The 16,822-nt window shown below is 36.5% G+C and overlaps 1 protein-coding gene across 3 annotated transcripts in view; it reads right to left on the bottom strand.

Annotated features, from left to right (window-relative positions):
- The window catches only part of LOC134818889 (uncharacterized), a 67,240-nt gene extending 52,168 nt beyond the window's left edge, over positions 1 to 15,072 (bottom strand). The window contains exons 1-8 of one of the 3 annotated variants that reach the window (XM_063828596.1): positions 14,218 to 15,072; positions 13,920 to 13,982; positions 13,482 to 13,568; positions 13,212 to 13,316; positions 12,521 to 12,638; positions 7,924 to 8,067; positions 7,641 to 7,779; positions 7,077 to 7,184 (exon numbers count right to left, since the gene is read on the bottom strand). In XM_063828596.1, the coding sequence (XP_063684666.1) occupies positions 7,077 to 7,184; positions 7,641 to 7,779; positions 7,924 to 8,067; positions 12,521 to 12,638; positions 13,212 to 13,316; positions 13,482 to 13,568; positions 13,920 to 13,949 (731 nt within the window). In that variant the 5' untranslated portion in view covers positions 13,950 to 13,982; positions 14,218 to 15,072. Of the gene's footprint in view, positions 1 to 7,076; positions 7,185 to 7,640; positions 7,780 to 7,923; positions 8,068 to 12,520; positions 12,639 to 13,058; positions 13,082 to 13,211; positions 13,317 to 13,481; positions 13,569 to 13,919; positions 13,983 to 14,217 lie in introns of those variants that run through there. The other 2 variants (XM_063828597.1, XM_063828600.1) reach the window with 2 other exon arrangements.
- Positions 15,073 to 16,822: the final 1,750 nt, after the last annotated feature.

Here is a 16,822-nt window from a genome sequence, read left to right as displayed (position 1 = left end):
TACCGAGAGACAATATGGGATGGGGACGCTTAACTTATCAAAACATCATGCGCGAACTTGTCAGCTAATCAAATTCTGCAGTATCAGTCAAGTTGACAGCTGCTACATTACACATTGTGTGCCTATCAAATGTTACAACTGTTTTAAAAATAGAAGTCTCACCTACTGCAGTCACCGTATTATATTAAGGGTTGTGATTGAAATAACCCTTTAAAAATTCCACAGAAGTTGCTTTATATTCATAAATAACGTTAGGTGAAGAGAGAGGTGAAAAAAGGGATGTGCTCGTAGGTTGACAACAATTTTAATATTTGATAATCACGAAACTGTTTAAATAGAAACTATTTCATTGGAAACTGTTTAATCATAAAGTGCATCACGTAACGTCTAGTCAAGGCCAACCTTTAAAACAGTAGCAGGTCATTGTTGAGCAATCAATTATTAATACTACGTTATGATCTAAAGTGATTTACAAAATTTATACTGGACAATAAAAAAAGACTAAGATCTAAGAACGCAATACTTTAATTAGAATTTGGTGAAGTGCAATAAAATTTAGTTTCAAGAAATCGACAAATTTCAGGAAAGAACATCAACAATTTAGATAGCTTTGATAGTAGGATATTACGGTCAACATATTAGCAATGTTTCACAACCTGATATTCAGCTTCAATATCTATAGCAGACATAACAGTCTTCAACAATCACTCAATCGGTATAAAGAATTAAAACATATCACGATATCAGTTCGCATTTATTGTGTGAAAAATGAAGACGGAGGAACTGGGAAGTGCAGTTTTCACCAGACGGTGTGATCACGATAGCCTTTGAGCATGGTTAACTTTACAGTCAGAATTATCGAACAACAACTCATACCGGGGAAAATGACCTTGTTACCACGTGGAGAGCGACTGCAATAAATTTAAGGTTTGAAGCGCAATAAAATCGGGAAGATAAGAAAACTTGGTGATAATCAGTGACTGTATTTGTAGGGGCTATCAGGGCAGTTTGATAAAAACTAAGGGTCCTAGATCATCGTACGAAAGGCATGTGTTCGAGCGCAAAAGAAGAAAAATGAAGAAACTTTCACTCGTTACCACAAAATGAGTGAAGCATTGTGAAAAGAATCTTTTAACAGGCGAAGCATCGTATCTACGTTGTCATTTAAGAATTTCGATGACATTAATTGAAGAGAGAAATGTGTAGGAGACGGCTACTCAGATGAGAGTTTCCCTATCAATATCATATTATCGATGGAGTGATTCTTTCTGCTCGTGATTTAATTATCATAACATTTTTTAAATCAATTAGTATTGAAACTTTATGTCTATAAAAAAGTCGCGATGTCTGATAAAGATAATAATCTAATTCGGTGGCATAAAAATTGTTAATATTATCCTTTAAACAAATTTATTCAAGTAAAATTCAGGTATCTTATAGTTGCAATTTAAGGAATGTCAAAGGTAATGGTACCCTCATGTCATGCCAAGATTATGGAGACAAGGAACATTAGTTAAATGCCAAGCTGTCAATTGATCAAAAATCTAAATATCATACTATCATATTATTTAATGGGATGGAAGTGCTTTAATCAGGTGTTGCCAGTCCACACCCTGGCTCCATAATATGAAGGACTTAATTCTAAATGAAAAGCTCGACTAAAAACAAAGAAGACACAAAGAAGTCTGTCTAGTAAACCCGAACTGTCAACCCTTGGCCTGGTAGGCATTATCACTATATATTAGTCTATATCACTTTCTCAAGTGCAATAGACTAAAAAGAAGAAGTATTCGCGCTAAGGACTGAAAGACTAAAATATTCGAAAATAAGAGAAATATTCGCCTCTCAAAAATTCAGTAGTAATATCATTAACAATGAACCTAATAAGATCACAACTTAACATCACATTAGCCTGCTACAACAGATGACATCACATAAGCCTGCTACAACAGATGACATCACAGGACCCATTAGCTGTATTTCATCACCTCACAAAACGTAGTCTAACAAGTTTACTGGACAGATAGCTAAACCCTCGCACGGTAGAATAAGCCTTAAATGCGACATGAGTCAACAACCGTGGGACATAATTCTTAATTCAATAAAATCAATGTCAGCCCCCGGAAAATCGGATGTTGTTACTTAGCTGAGACCAAGGCTGTTATACGCCAACCAGAATAGAAGAGAAAGGTCGAGAATTATGTCAAACTGCCAACCAGATTAGAAGAGATTTTCTCTTCTGAGCAAGGTCGAGCACAATGCCGAACTAACATGGTTCTGTCACCTGTTAATTAGCTACTTGGAGCAGTTTCAGTACTGCCGTCACATTTATTGGCTTATACGTGGGCTGGATACTAAGAGTCCATTAAGCTGAATAATTCCGCAAAATACTTACTTACCTTCACGCCTGAGTAAATATTTGTGACAGAAGTGATCTTTACGCTCAGTCGCTGTATTTTTGAGTTGTCGGCACCTCTATATGCTCGGATTTCGATTGATTGCTAAATCTTATCGAACAAGCTTTTTCTGCTCTAAGTGAAATATTTTGGAATTTCACAAAATTATAAATCAAGATCATTATTGTGCTAGCTACAGCCCGCGATTAAAAATCCGAGACGATCCTTTTGAATTCCAATGACTAAGCAATAACTACTGACCTAGAAAAATCTTTACAAGCTGAATCAGTCAGTGCGCTACGTCTAAGTGTTAGTGCAGATGATAGCTTATATTTTCAGATGATAGCTTATATTTTCAGATGATAGCTTATATATTCAGATGATAGTTTATATTTCCAATTCTCAACATAAGAAAGACAAAACCAAACGTCAGGCAAGTTACATCGGTTTATTATTTCCAGAATACAAGTATTAGCATTATCAGCTGCAGTTTTGGTAACGGTATGTTTGAATTCCTAATATTTGACTTTAACAAGTATGCTTTAAAAGTCAGACTAAACCAAAAATTGGACACTAAATTTGATAAACATAAACCTGACTAATGGAATCATTGTATTATGATGGAGAGCTAATAAAATCGTAACTTAATATCAAATATAATCGAACGGTGGACCGACATTAATGGACTAGTATAATACCCATACTTGGCCATCAATTGTGATAAATCGTTTAGGCAGAAAAATTGCTTACGGTACAAAGTTAATTAACATTGTCTGGTATAACTGATCTATCTGATTTACCTGCGAAAAATGTCTGTGATGCTTTTAGGGAAATCCAATCCATTTTAAATTCGATCGGGGTATGAAAACATCACTTTTATACCCATCAAAGAATCTGGTTCTTAAGTAATAGTAGCTATACCTGGATCAGAGCTAACTGTTTGACAGTGGCCGGTGAATTATTACACAAAAAGGTTCTGAAAACTTTGGAATTGTAATATAAAAACACCAACCCTTAGTGACAGTAACCCCCAGCAACCCTTAGTGACAGTAAGCAACATGCCTTGTTTATGTCACCGTGCAGATCGTCGTGGTTCTGAGCAGGTTATGACAGAAACACATTTACTGTCAAGGAACCTTACTCGTGAAGTCTAGACACCTTACGCTGAAAGAACTAAATACCGTTGCTGAAGAGGGCTAATATAGTGATAGAGTATTACAGTGCCACGCTCCAAATCAATATCGAGGAAAGGCATAATGCCAGGTTATAGCTAAGACAGAGATCTGACAACCATTGCTAATAACTGGTCACTGGCAACAGAAAAATGAAAACGCTATAATAGAGTAATAGGTTAAGGCAAAGGGGCTCCAGATAGACGTATTGTATATCTTAAAAGTAAAGCCTTTGACCTTCCGAATTACCATAACTAAAGCACCACCCTCCCCATAGTGCAATCTATGGTCATTACAGATCTGCGACGAGAACTTTTGATAGAATGAATAAGTTATTATTAAACTATAATTGTTCATCTCAAGAGGACCTACTTTGATAACCTGTGGTCCACTAAGGTCACTTAATGATGCTGCAGGTATTCAGCGGTTTATGAATGACAGGGTGCTCTGGCACCACACCTGTTAGGAGTTACTATCCATAGTGAGTCAAAGAGTATAACTATAACTACCGACAGTGAGTTTGTCGTAACTTTACTCTTAACTTATAGGATGAGGTCTGAAAAACGTGCGTGCCTAAAATCACATTCAATGATGCCGACTTTGAACCTTGGAGCCGGCAGGCCCTGGATGATTGAAATTGTACGGTCTCATTAAAAACCGAGCGTGTTTAAAAAACTAAAGCCTAATGAATTGTGGAAGGAAATGGGACGTTTAACTCCACCGTAGTAAGTAGTATGGTTATCGTGGAAAATAGAACAGGTTAATTAAAGTTCACTGATCATTTGTTTGTAAAACAAGTGCTAGATGAACCTGAACAGGTGTTAGTAAATTAGGAGTCAGTAAAAACAAAACTACTTTCCAGAGAATATTACCCCCGTAATAGAACACTACAGTCTTAACAATAGAAGAATCATTGCGGACCGTACCTACCAATTCAAAAAGCCAAATTTTGTTAAAATTGAGACCACAATTTTAACAACACAACGTGCGGCATGATCAAAATTTGATATCAAATATTAGAATATTATCATGCCGGATCATCCTAAGCGTAAGTACGTTAAATTGTCTTCTCCGATGTTTAATATCATTATAATCAAAGAAGCAGGGAGGGAGGGATATGTTGCGATTTATAGTTCTATATGTTTTAATACATAGTCATTACTGGATACTCCAAGGAGTGAGATCACATCCATCATGCATGGCCCATTAATATATTAATTAAGTCATATGCATATATTAAAATAATACTTGCCTAATGCCTAGCTACTTACGTCACAAATTAAATTGTGTATATTGGGAATGAGGGGGAAAGGGGATCGGAACATCTGGGTTTGAGATGTCTGATCAGTTGGAGCTGCTCAAGTAATGGAACCTGGCGAGCTTTAAGTAAAAACTTACAACTGAGCAGTCAAACACATGATATTGCAGGTTGGTGAGGTTATGCGGGCAGTATGTTGCAATATGCACAACTTAGGGTTCTTTTCAATGATTAAATGCTGCACCCTTGCGCTCTGAGTAATTTTTGGTTGTACTGTAAATAGCTGCATCTTTATTTTATTGCATAACGTTCCTTATTTTGAGCTAATAATATTGCAATACTAATAGAGTAAAGGGAAGGGCTGATATTAATTTGATTTTAGGGAATGAAACCGAACACAAATTAAGTATGCAATATGTCACAGTGAACGAAAGATGCACCGGCCGAGGTTATCAGCTACGTAGCCAGTAATGAGGCCTCTCTTGATGATAGCCTTGCCTGTCCTGAGAATATTTCCAAAAGCCAAAAGACTATTTCAATGTCAAGGGTGGCGAATAATGTGGCAAAATGTTTTTTTTCCTCCACAAATTTCTGCAGAAATGAATGAGTAATAAATCCCCCTACCTTCACTTAGAACCATTACAGTTATAATCTCATACCTGCACAGGTATATACACGAAAGTTGTGGTGAGAAAAATATGCCCAACTAACCACAACTCCTCCTTCTTCTCACTAGTACTAGTACTACATTGAAACTACATTGTAAACTAACATGAGTCCGGAAATCTTTCCCAAAACATGACCAGTCAAAATTATTTTGAAAGTAACAATAAAAAGAGCAAGGGCGTCCTAATTTCTTGAAATTTAAACTTCGAGATTATAAACCTACGCTAATGGTTGAAGTAAACAGGACATTAAGATCACAAACTTCATATATTTGACAAATGTTTACGGTGGAATATAAGACAATAGAGTTGTGGTTCAATCTAGCGAGTACAGTAAACAAACATGTCATTATATGCGAACATATACTGGTATAAAACATACAAGTTATAACAAAGAGTTTTAATGAGACCCTAATCGTTTTGAGAAACAGTTAAACTATACCAAATGGCAGTTTTAAGACAAATGGGGTTCTGGGAACATTATTAATAAATGTGACGATAGTTTCAGAAGCTTTCGCTCTTGAACTAGGGATATAAGTGGAGTGGAGAGGCGGTTAAAATTAAATATTTAATACCAAATGGAACAAACTCTAAATCATTATGCTTCATTACACGCGGTTAAGAAGTAAGTATGCTCCTACCAATCCTAATACACAGAAACAACCACCGATACAAATAAGCGGTAATCGATAACAGATCGCGACAGTTCACAACAGACACTGGTCAATTCTTTAGTACCATCACCATCAGATGATGAGACTATAATTTGAGTGCTGGTGCAGTCACTTTTGAGACGTAGGTATGTTCTTTAGTTCTAAACAGTGTGTTTGTTTGAGTAAACTGATCATCGGAAACAAACTGATATCAAGTGAAAGAGGTAATTAACGTTATCGTTTTCCCATCATTTTTAAAGTTAAAAGTCATAATTCAGTTATTGAATTTTTAAAAAAAATTTACTTGGTAGCAAATATGAAATGCTAATTAAAACGTATGAGAAATATTTGTTTGTAATAATGTCATTTTATGTAATTGAATGAAGTACATATTAGCCATACTTGGCATACACCCCAATATCATTCTGTATCATAACATTCACAAAAACAAACATGTAAAATTTGATGAAATGACCTCGAATGTGCAATGCAGTGCACACTTGCATTATTGCTGCAGCAACAAAGTTTTATACTCATGGGTCAATTCCATCAAAAGAAAAACAGTTGGCACCTATACTGAAGTATGACGAGATTAGCACGAATAACTTTCAATAATATTTTTTCTGATTTGGTAAGAAAACTTGCGCGAGCCACCCATATTGAAGCTTGGGCACTTTGGAATAGAGATTTCGTTTCAACGTTATTTCCAGTCATTTGCACGACATCTCGTATTTGAGCAAAAACCCCCCCTAAGATCAGATGAATCTTCCTCAAAGATGTTTTAGAATTTTAGACAGTTTTCTTCAGCTTCTGCCCATTTTCATCCATCAAATGTAAAATCTCAAGTATCTTATTAGATAATTAATTATTATCATGAATAATTATATAAATATTATTACCAATAAATTATTATTATTTATTAATTATCTCACGTGTGGAAAGGATGTTTTACATTGGAGAGCACCCTCATGATATCCCATGAAGTCCAGGCATCAGAACTTAACTCTCTCTGCCATTCGCTGTTTACTGCCGAAACTTCTCTGCAAAAGGAATCATATTTAATTTTTAAATCTGAAATTATTTAATTTTTAAATCTGAAATTAAAGATATTTAACCGTATGAATGAATGTATTTAAATATATGAATTCGATTTAATAATTTAATTTAATTATATGAATGGGTTCATAAAATGGAATTTTATTGAGAAGATCAAAGAAAACAAGATCAAAGAAATGAAGAGTATAGCAAAAGGTTTTAGACTAAAGCACAAAAAATGATTCAATTTTAGTAAACACATATTTAATCCAATATATATATATATATATACAAATACAACAAGATACAAGGACAGGTCTCTCCCGAACGTTGGGATGGCCTGAGGTGCTTATCTCCTTTTCAGTAACCCTAAGCCACTCTGTGCCGACGCTCTATATTAGCTGTAGGGGGGTTAGTCTATCTATATATACAATGCATAAATAAAGTTGTAATTCACAAACCTTATAATTGAGTCCCTATCCAATAGTGGACTTATAAAGAACTGTGCGAAGACATCCATAATATCATGAAACTTGAAGCGAGTAGAAAAGTAGTAATCCGTGACCTCATCCGAGGTGTAAGCATTGGTGTACCCATTACCTAAAAGTAAGCTGTGATCGTTAAGTATTCATAATCCGTGCTCATTTTAAAATCTTTCCTTTCGTATTTATTGTTCTTGGTTGAATAATTTCCATTTAATTGATCTGACACATGTAAAATTTTAATCATCTTCTAATTTCTTACCGTCTGTTTGAACGATCGTCTCAAAATGGTTCTCGTCAGGGTACTTGCCAGATCCCATGAACAACATGTGTTCTAGAAAGTGAGCCAGTCCTCCAAGGTCGTCTGGTTCAGCGAAACTACCAACTGCTACAGCAGCCGCACATGCTGAGGAGATGCTGGGTTCATTATTCATGTTTGAGGCTCATCATTCATGTTTGAGGCTCATCATTCATGTTTGAGGCTCATCATTCATGTTTGGGGCTCATCATTCATGTTTGAGGCTCATCATTCATGTTTGGGGCTCATCATTCATGTTTGAGGCTCATCATTCATGTTTGAGGCTCATCATTCATGTTTGAGGCTCATCATTCATGTTTGGGGCTCATCATTCATGTTTGAGGCTCATCATTCATGTTTGGGGCTCATCATTCATGTTTGAGGCTCATCATTCATGTTTGGGGCTCATCATTCATGTTTGAGGCTCATCATTCATGTTTGAGGCTCATCATTCATGTTTGGAGCTCATTATTCATGTTTGGGGTTTGAAACCAAGGCAAATTATTTCTCATATATGATCATTTGCATTCTTTCATTGATAACAATTACTAGTCGGATCCCAACCGTTCTAAAAGGCTATCTCGTTAGCTTTTCGTGTTAAAAGCGATTTCTCAACGGTTATCACCTCTCTAGATGATTCTTAAAACATTTGGACTTCATTGCATTTTTGAAATAAATGCAATGAGGGCGTTTTCGGCCACACCCCTTTTCAGGGTTTCGCGGTCAATCGAATTTTTGTATTTCAGCCCAGGAAGGTTTTAAAGACTATTCCGATACACCAAAATGTGCCTAATAGCCACATTTATATACAACTTATGAAGCAACATATACCTTAAAATGCTTCGTTTCGGAAATATGGCCGAAAAACGGTTTTTGGCTTGACGCAGTTCATATTTTCCGTGATTTTTGGCATTTTCGCCTAGGAAGGTCGCAGAGACTATTCTGATACACTAAAATGTACATAATGGCCACATTTATATACAACTTATGAAGCAACATATACCCTAAAAGGCTTACTTTCGGAAATGTGGCTGAAAAACGAATTTTTGCCGAGCGAACAAGACAGTATTCACAAATGGGCTATTGGACTGTTAACTAAAAAGGTCTTAAAGAAGATTCATGGGGAACATAGCATTTGTCACAAGATGTAAGATGACTCACTTTGTGTCCAGAAACACCTACAAAAATTGGAGAATGATCTACTTTATTGGGCATCTCTCTTAATGCTTTAATGGGCCAGGACAGCAGCATATTTGTGTCTTACGAAAGGGCAATTTTTCAAAATTACGGTTTCTTAAGGTCAAAGGATCGGCTGCTAACAGCAAATTGTTCGCAATTGCCGACTCATGTACATCATATACTCAAAAACGCTCACTTTAGGAGTCATTAGTAAATAACTACTACATGATTTGTGACAACCCCAACAATTTTTCCTTGGCACCAATTTAAATAAAATGTGTTTTTTTATTTTATTTGAAAATTCAATTAATCATTATATACATGTATATATAAATCAAGCGTTACATTTCAGCCATGCAAAATTACAATGACATATTTTGATATACAAATTGATGAATGGTACTGCAATATAAGTTGCTTAATGTTTAGCCGGATGACAACTAACGAGAAAAATAAACTTGATTAAACATAATAATTAATTCGGCTGAACCAACACATAGCTAGAGCCACATTAACGTTGTTGACCCAAATTCAATTTCAAACTTTTTATTTATATTCATGCCATGAAACCATGATATATGTACCAAGAATACCGCACCGAAAATAAATCGGCACTGGATCCGGGCAAGATTGTTGCTTGACAGCTGACCAGTACCCCACTTTAAGTGCCTCGACCAATATTGATCTGTAATCCCTGGATTGAGATCTGTTGGCTGCAGTTTAATTTAGTTAATTTCCTATAATACCGCAGTGGTTTGGTTCTCACTTCAGAATGACCCCATATTCTTTTTTTGTCGCATAGATTTTCCCATTGTATGATAATGCGTGTCATTCCCTCGTTTTTTAATCAAGTGGTGACTGGCTAGTTCTTCTGTTATTACAGCTGCCTCGAGATCTTATCTGGGGCATGGGCACTAACTAAGAACATTAGAACTGTATTTCTAGAACCTCATATTAAGGTTACTTGGCAGAATAGCATTAGCAGGGTTCGAGATTTGACTGAGGGCATTCAGGTAACATACCAGGTTCATATCACCAGTTGAGGTGGATCTTAATTTCGGCATGCAATGCCTTATAAGTTATAAGCTTATAGTAGGATCACGGGGTTTATATAATAGAAGGTCTCGAGATGCTGATTTAGCTATTTAGGTTTCACATGTGAAATTTTTCCAGCTTTGGGTAAAGTGCTAAAGTGGATTTTAGAGCGGGGAGGGGGTCTAAATGACCAAAATCTGAACGATCTCTTACTTACAGGGCACTAGTACTACGGGACAAGGGACGGATATCGGGCCTAGTAGCTGTTTTCTAACGAGAGGCTGGGGTATGGACCAAGATGGTCAACGTGAGGATAGCATGAGGATTTAGGATGCTCTGCCTGCCTTTCGTGGGGTCTTGTAACCCCGAAAGCTGGTATATCTTATCTAAATTAACCTTGGTTAAATCCCGTGCTGTTTCGAATATATCATTAGATTTATAGGTCCAATATCAAGCAAAAAAGTCTGATCACCGGTACTGACTACTGATGTTACACTTACATGATCTCCGACGCAATGATCTCCGAAGTCCGATCTTAAAGTTGGATCTCAGAGCCAAAAAGAGGAACCTACGCCTTGGTTCCTCTCTTTGAGAGTCAAACAGGAAATTCGGTGTTATCAACTCAAACTCGGATTCGTAGCACAATTGAAAAACCAAAGAATAAAAATCTGAATGAATTTCCCGAAATCCTAAAATTAATATCAGGTTGTATTCGATTCAGTGGCCCAAACTCCAGTTTGGGCTTACGATACTTAAGTTCAAGTCGAGGAACACTTTGATTAAGCATGATCCTTGTCTAGTTGGAGTTTTCGCACATCATGCATCTACTAATCACTCCTAAACTGAGAGTTTTAGAGTCGAATCTCGAACCCTGCCATTCAGTCAAGTAATCTTAATCTGAAGTTCTAGAATTACAGTTCTAGTGTTCTAGTACTAATGCATTAGTGCCCTAGATAAGATCTCGAGGCAGCTGTAATAACAAAAGAGCTAGCTAGTAACCACTTGATTAAAAAACGAGGGAATGACACACATTATCATACGATGGGAAAATCTATGCGAACCAAACCACTGCGGTATTACTATTTAAATGGTAAATGAGCTAAATTAAACAGCAGCCAACAGATCTCAATCCAGGGATTACAGACCAATATTGGTCGAGGCAGTGAAGTCAATTATAATTATAAAGTGGGGTACTGGTCAGCGGTCAAGCAACAATACGGTTTTATGGAATGAATAAATTAAAAGTTGAATTTTGGTCATTACATTTTGGCTAAATTGGTGCCAATGAAAAATTGTTGGAGTTTTCACAAATCATGCAGTATAGTTAAACTTATTTACTAATCACTCCTAAAGTGAACGTTTTTGAGTATATGATGTGCATGAGTCGGCAATTGCAAACAATTTGCTGTTAGCAACTGACCCTTTGACCTTTACTTTGACCTTTACTAAAGAAACCGTCATTTTGAAAAATTGCCCTTTCGTAAGACACAAATATGCTGCTGTCCTGGCCCATTAAGAGAGATGCCCAATAAAGTAGATTATTCTACAATTTTTGTGAGTGTTTCTGGACACAAAGTGAGTCATCTTACATCTTGTGACAAATGCTATGTTCCTCATGAGTCTTCTTTAAGACCTTTTTAGTTAACAGTCCAATAGCCCATTTGCATTTGTGAATACTGTCTTGTTCGCTCGACAAAAATTCGTTTTTCAGCCACATTTCCGAAAGTAAGCCTTTTAGGGTATATGTTGCTTCATAAGTTGTACATAAATGTGGCCATTATGTACATTTTAGTATATCAGAATAGTTTCTACGACCTTCCTAGGCGGAAATGCCAAAAATCACGGAAATTATGAACTGCGTCAAGCCAAAAACCGTTTTTCGGCCATAATTCCGAAACGAAGCATTTTAAAGTATATGTCGCTTCATAAGTTGTATATAAATGTGGCTATTAGGCACATTTTGGTGTATCAGAATAGTCTTTTAGACCTTCCTGAGCTGATATACAAAAATTCGAGTGACCGCGAAACCCTGAAAAAGGGTGTGGCCGAAAACGCCCTCATTGCATTTATTTCAAAAATGCAATGAAGTCCAAATGTTTTAAGAATCATCTAGAGAGTTGATAACCGTTGAGAAATCGCTTTTAACACGAAAAGCTAACGAGATTCCGTTTCGTCCCTGACTATACAGTGTAAGTCAATACGAGTGAGCAATAGTAAGTTTGATAGTGTACGAAAGTTAGAACTTTCACAGCAAATTCTTATTTAGAGAAGTATTAAGAAGCGATAAATCAGTCAAGCAGTTAGAACACGAGATTTAATATGAGCTCCTTAATGTTAACTTTCTTACCAGATTCGGTGGCATTAGGATCGCTCACTAAAAGCATCCTAAGACTGTTCGCTTCTAAGGTTATTGCTCTGTAGTCTCTTAAATCATTTGCAGATTTTATGACCTTTGGCTTGTTTTTCTGATGAATACGGTAAAGATTATTATGATGATGGACTTCTGTTGTAATACGTTAGTATTTTAGAAGAATACAAAAAGAAATGTAATCACAATTAGGCTGTTGTGTTAGGTACATTATCTGATGAAGAAACAAACTAACAATCTAATAATCACTCAGCCTTCATCATGATAAACAGATTAAATGTTATCTATGACTCATAGATAGTGAGAATAAACTGATAAACTGGTATCTAATTTTATCAGTAGATAAAGTGCTCAACATACTCACCAAAACGTTGTGAACAACAACTGTAGTCACAATACTGACTACAATACGCACCAAACCGTTGAAAACAACGACTGTAGTCACAATACTGACTACAATACTCACCAAAACATTAAAAACAACAATTGTAGTCACAATACTGACTACAATACTCACCAAAACGTTGAGAACAACAACTGTAGTCACAATACTGACTACAATACTCACCAAAACGTTGAGAACAACAACTGTAGTCACAATACTGACTACAATACTCACCAAAACGTTTAGAACAACAACTGTAGTCACAATACTGACTACAATACTCACCAAAACGTTGAGAACAACAACTGTAGTCACAACACTGACTACAATCAGGACGGAGAGCACTAGACAGGGGATGTAGATATGCTTCCAACGGACACTCGTCCTCCACTGAGAAGTTTTAAAGACTCTTAATAAGTTAATAGTACAGTAACCCCTAAAGTCTCCAAACTTTTAAACATAGGATTTTATCAAACAGAGACGAATATGAAAGGAGAAGTTTTAAAGACTCAGATAAGTTGTAAAGACAAGAAAAGGTTAAAAAACATTCCGTACTTTGTAGAACTGGAAAAGTAGACGAGTGTGAAGAGGAGGTTTTGCAGACACGTCCTCGTCCAAACCACAATAAGCCACTGCCACATCCTGCACAATGAATACTTGATCAACTATTATAAACTGTTTCAGACCGACAGACGGTAATTAATTTTCTAGGGAGATTAGTCTAGGCCCTAGGTAAGGGTCATTAATTCTGTAGAACAAGTAATCAAAACAAGAACGTCAAAACAAAACGTGTCAAACTTAAATTTTATGTGCTGGTGAGCCTATACTACCAACCATCAGGACAAAACTTGAACTATAGCACGCGAATATTTGGCCTTTATTAAATTGTAATGGAATAACACTAGAAAACTCTTCCGTAGCTTTTTTTAAAATTATAACTGTTCCGTCCACTCAATAATTAGTAACTAATTGAATAATTAATAAATTACCCACCTCGAGATCGACCTCGTACGGTTCGGTCATGGTGATGCTTCAGATATACCTTACAACTTCATACTGAAACAGAATACGATATAGAAATTAGCATACCACTAATCAATTGGTGCGCCAATGGCGGTTTTACAAAAGAAGATAATTTATTCGTTTTAAAATCGTGTACAAAACGATTTGACAATCAAGATTTAAAAATATCGTTGAAATTTAAAAACAGATAAATAGATAAATAGATAAATAGATATTGAATTTAAAAATAGATAAAGTTGAAAGTTAAAAATAGATAACGTGGGCTTACCTGTGCGTTTTGATAGGAGGTGTCCTCTTATCAGCTCTCTTTACAGATAACACACAATCTACAAAATCGTGAAATAAAGAATTGAATGTCTTTATTTTACTAGACCTTATGAAAGATTTCAATAAAAAGGACAACAATTGCTCAAACTATAAAAGAGATTAAAATCATGGCCACAGCAAAATCTCAAAACACAACATAAATACGGAATCTAGAAACACAACAAAATCAAGTAAAAGATAATGTCTTTTCTCACAGTAAGATCCATTAGCTTAAATAAGGCGATATAACGCTTTGAACGATTCAAAACGCTTCGAACGATTTAGAACCTGTCAGATTCAACTACAGTTTGTAGAGCATTATTGACTATAGTTTCAATAAAACATACCCACCAGCGATGCAGGTGTTAATGCACTTTATTGCACTTCGATTAAAAAGGAGCTTGACACAACAAACAGCTCATCCTACAAAACAGGCTCTAAAAACTAAGTCAGAACGAATGACGTACAGAATAAAACTGAGCTGACTCCAGTAGGATTCGTGAGGTAAGTGCAAATGACTCAGGTACCACCAACTCATGTAGTGTAAATTGTATATTGTGTAGTGTATTTAATGTACATGAATTATGAGTCATGGCGGTTGAATGTGACATAATGCACAACTAAGTATGTTTTGGCGAGTAACAAAGTTTCAAAACGATGTATTGATACCAAACAGTTTTCAAAGACCGATTAGACTAACAACACACGCGCCCTGACGTCATTACGTACGGCCGTTCAAATGACAGATAACATAACTCACATACCTGGATTCTACGTGACGTCCACAATTAGGACACAAACATTATGGTTACACTCTGCACGAATAGGGTACGATAAGAAGCTGCAACTGCATGGGCACAGCTATACAAAGTTACTTAAACTACGTGATCATCATCATATTATATAAGCATAAAGACTTGGGAGTTGACGCACACAGCTATTGTTGAAAATGTACTTTAAAATTACAACTTCAGTTAAGTTGAGTAATACAATCTGATCATTAGTAGTAGCGGATTAATCTAGCTTATTATAGGGTAGACTGATGGACTTATAGCAGATTCATCACATTGGAAGCCAATCTAATATCAATCACACAGCTCCACAGTCCACATATTGAATGATGCAGTACGAGCAGTCCATGAACAGACAGATCAGCTTAACAACCATAAAGTACACTGAATACATTGTACATAAAATGTACATAAAATGTATATAAATTGTATATACGCAGTAACTACTTAGATAAAAGAGTTCTGTGAGCGAGACACAAGCAGCGCTGGAGAGACAACTGAACAAGTGAGTAACAGTCCCCACAAAACACTCTTCAACAGTTCACAACCAAACAACATCAACAATTACAGACGGTTCAGGACAAAGAACAGCTCCAACACCAAACAATACAGGTTGATTGTGTTCAGATATTACAATAATGGGGTCTGTAAAATGCAGCAAGATAGCCCAGGCCCAGATATGGGATAATCAATGTATGGTCAAGGAGAGCTCTCTCTCCCTCTCTCTCGCACTAGTGTGACAGGTATGACTTCCTCCCAGCTTCTTCAGATACCGGATACTCAGATAGCTACGTAATTAGAGCGATAATTACTACCCGGCTATAGCTAGTACAGTGGTTAATTGCCGGGTAATGGGGGGGGGGGGGGGAGCGGGGGACTGGGGGAGGGGTCAAGAGAAAGGGATATTAGAGAAAGATAGAGAGAGTGGGAGAACTATCAGGGGGTTAACTCACTTATCTGTCTGAAATAATGTACGGGGTATGATCGTGGTACTCTAAGAGTACTCTAGGAGTACTACCTTACTACTAATGGAAAATACTCGACAATATAGCTGATATAGCTTTATACTTTTATAGCCCGGGATGAGGGCATTGTTCTGAGCGCACAATAGTGTTCAATCACATTATGTAGTTGCGATATATGGGTAGAGTGAGGTCAGGGAGTAATCTCAGTATAGTAGTATAATAGTACAAAAGTACGAGTAATCAATAAACACAACGTTATACGTTAATATAACAAGCTTACATTGGAGAGATCTGGCGTCCACAGAGATCAATGAAGCAATCAATTTTAGTAATCAAATACATCGAGAAACATGCTGTATTACCTCTCGAGCGATGGAAGCTGTAAGAATCAGACGTGAACACTGAACATGTGAGGGATATGTTAGGGCGAGTGATTTAATAAGAGCCCAATAACACGTGGTCGACCTCGCCACATTCCACAACGGGTAAATCGCTATTTAATTGAGCTTAAATAGCACCAACAAACCTTAATGTTGAGGCTAATTGCCCATTTTGATTTATTAATTGAAGGGACCTCAATTTATATAGATGATTTTAAATTCACTTACTATCACAAAAATAAAGCATGTTAGCTGCTCTCATTTTAACCATGATGCTCTGCCCTTCTAGAAATGAGAGAATGAGGGCATCGGTAGAAAAAACGTTCACCTGGTAACCTTGTTGCCCTGGTAACCTTGTTGCCCTGGTAACCTTGTTAACCTGGTAACCTTATTGCCCTGGTAACCTTGTTAACCCGGTAACCTTGTTGTAC

The sequence above is a fragment of the Bolinopsis microptera genome, chromosome 7 (genome assembly GCF_026151205.1).
Source record: "Bolinopsis microptera isolate Bmic1 chromosome 7, MBARI_Bmic_1.0, whole genome shotgun sequence".
NCBI classification, from domain to species: Eukaryota; Metazoa; Ctenophora; class Tentaculata; order Lobata; family Bolinopsidae; genus Bolinopsis; species Bolinopsis microptera.
The sequence above is the reverse complement of the archived record's forward strand: the minus strand, read 5'-3'. Positions and strand labels throughout refer to the sequence as shown.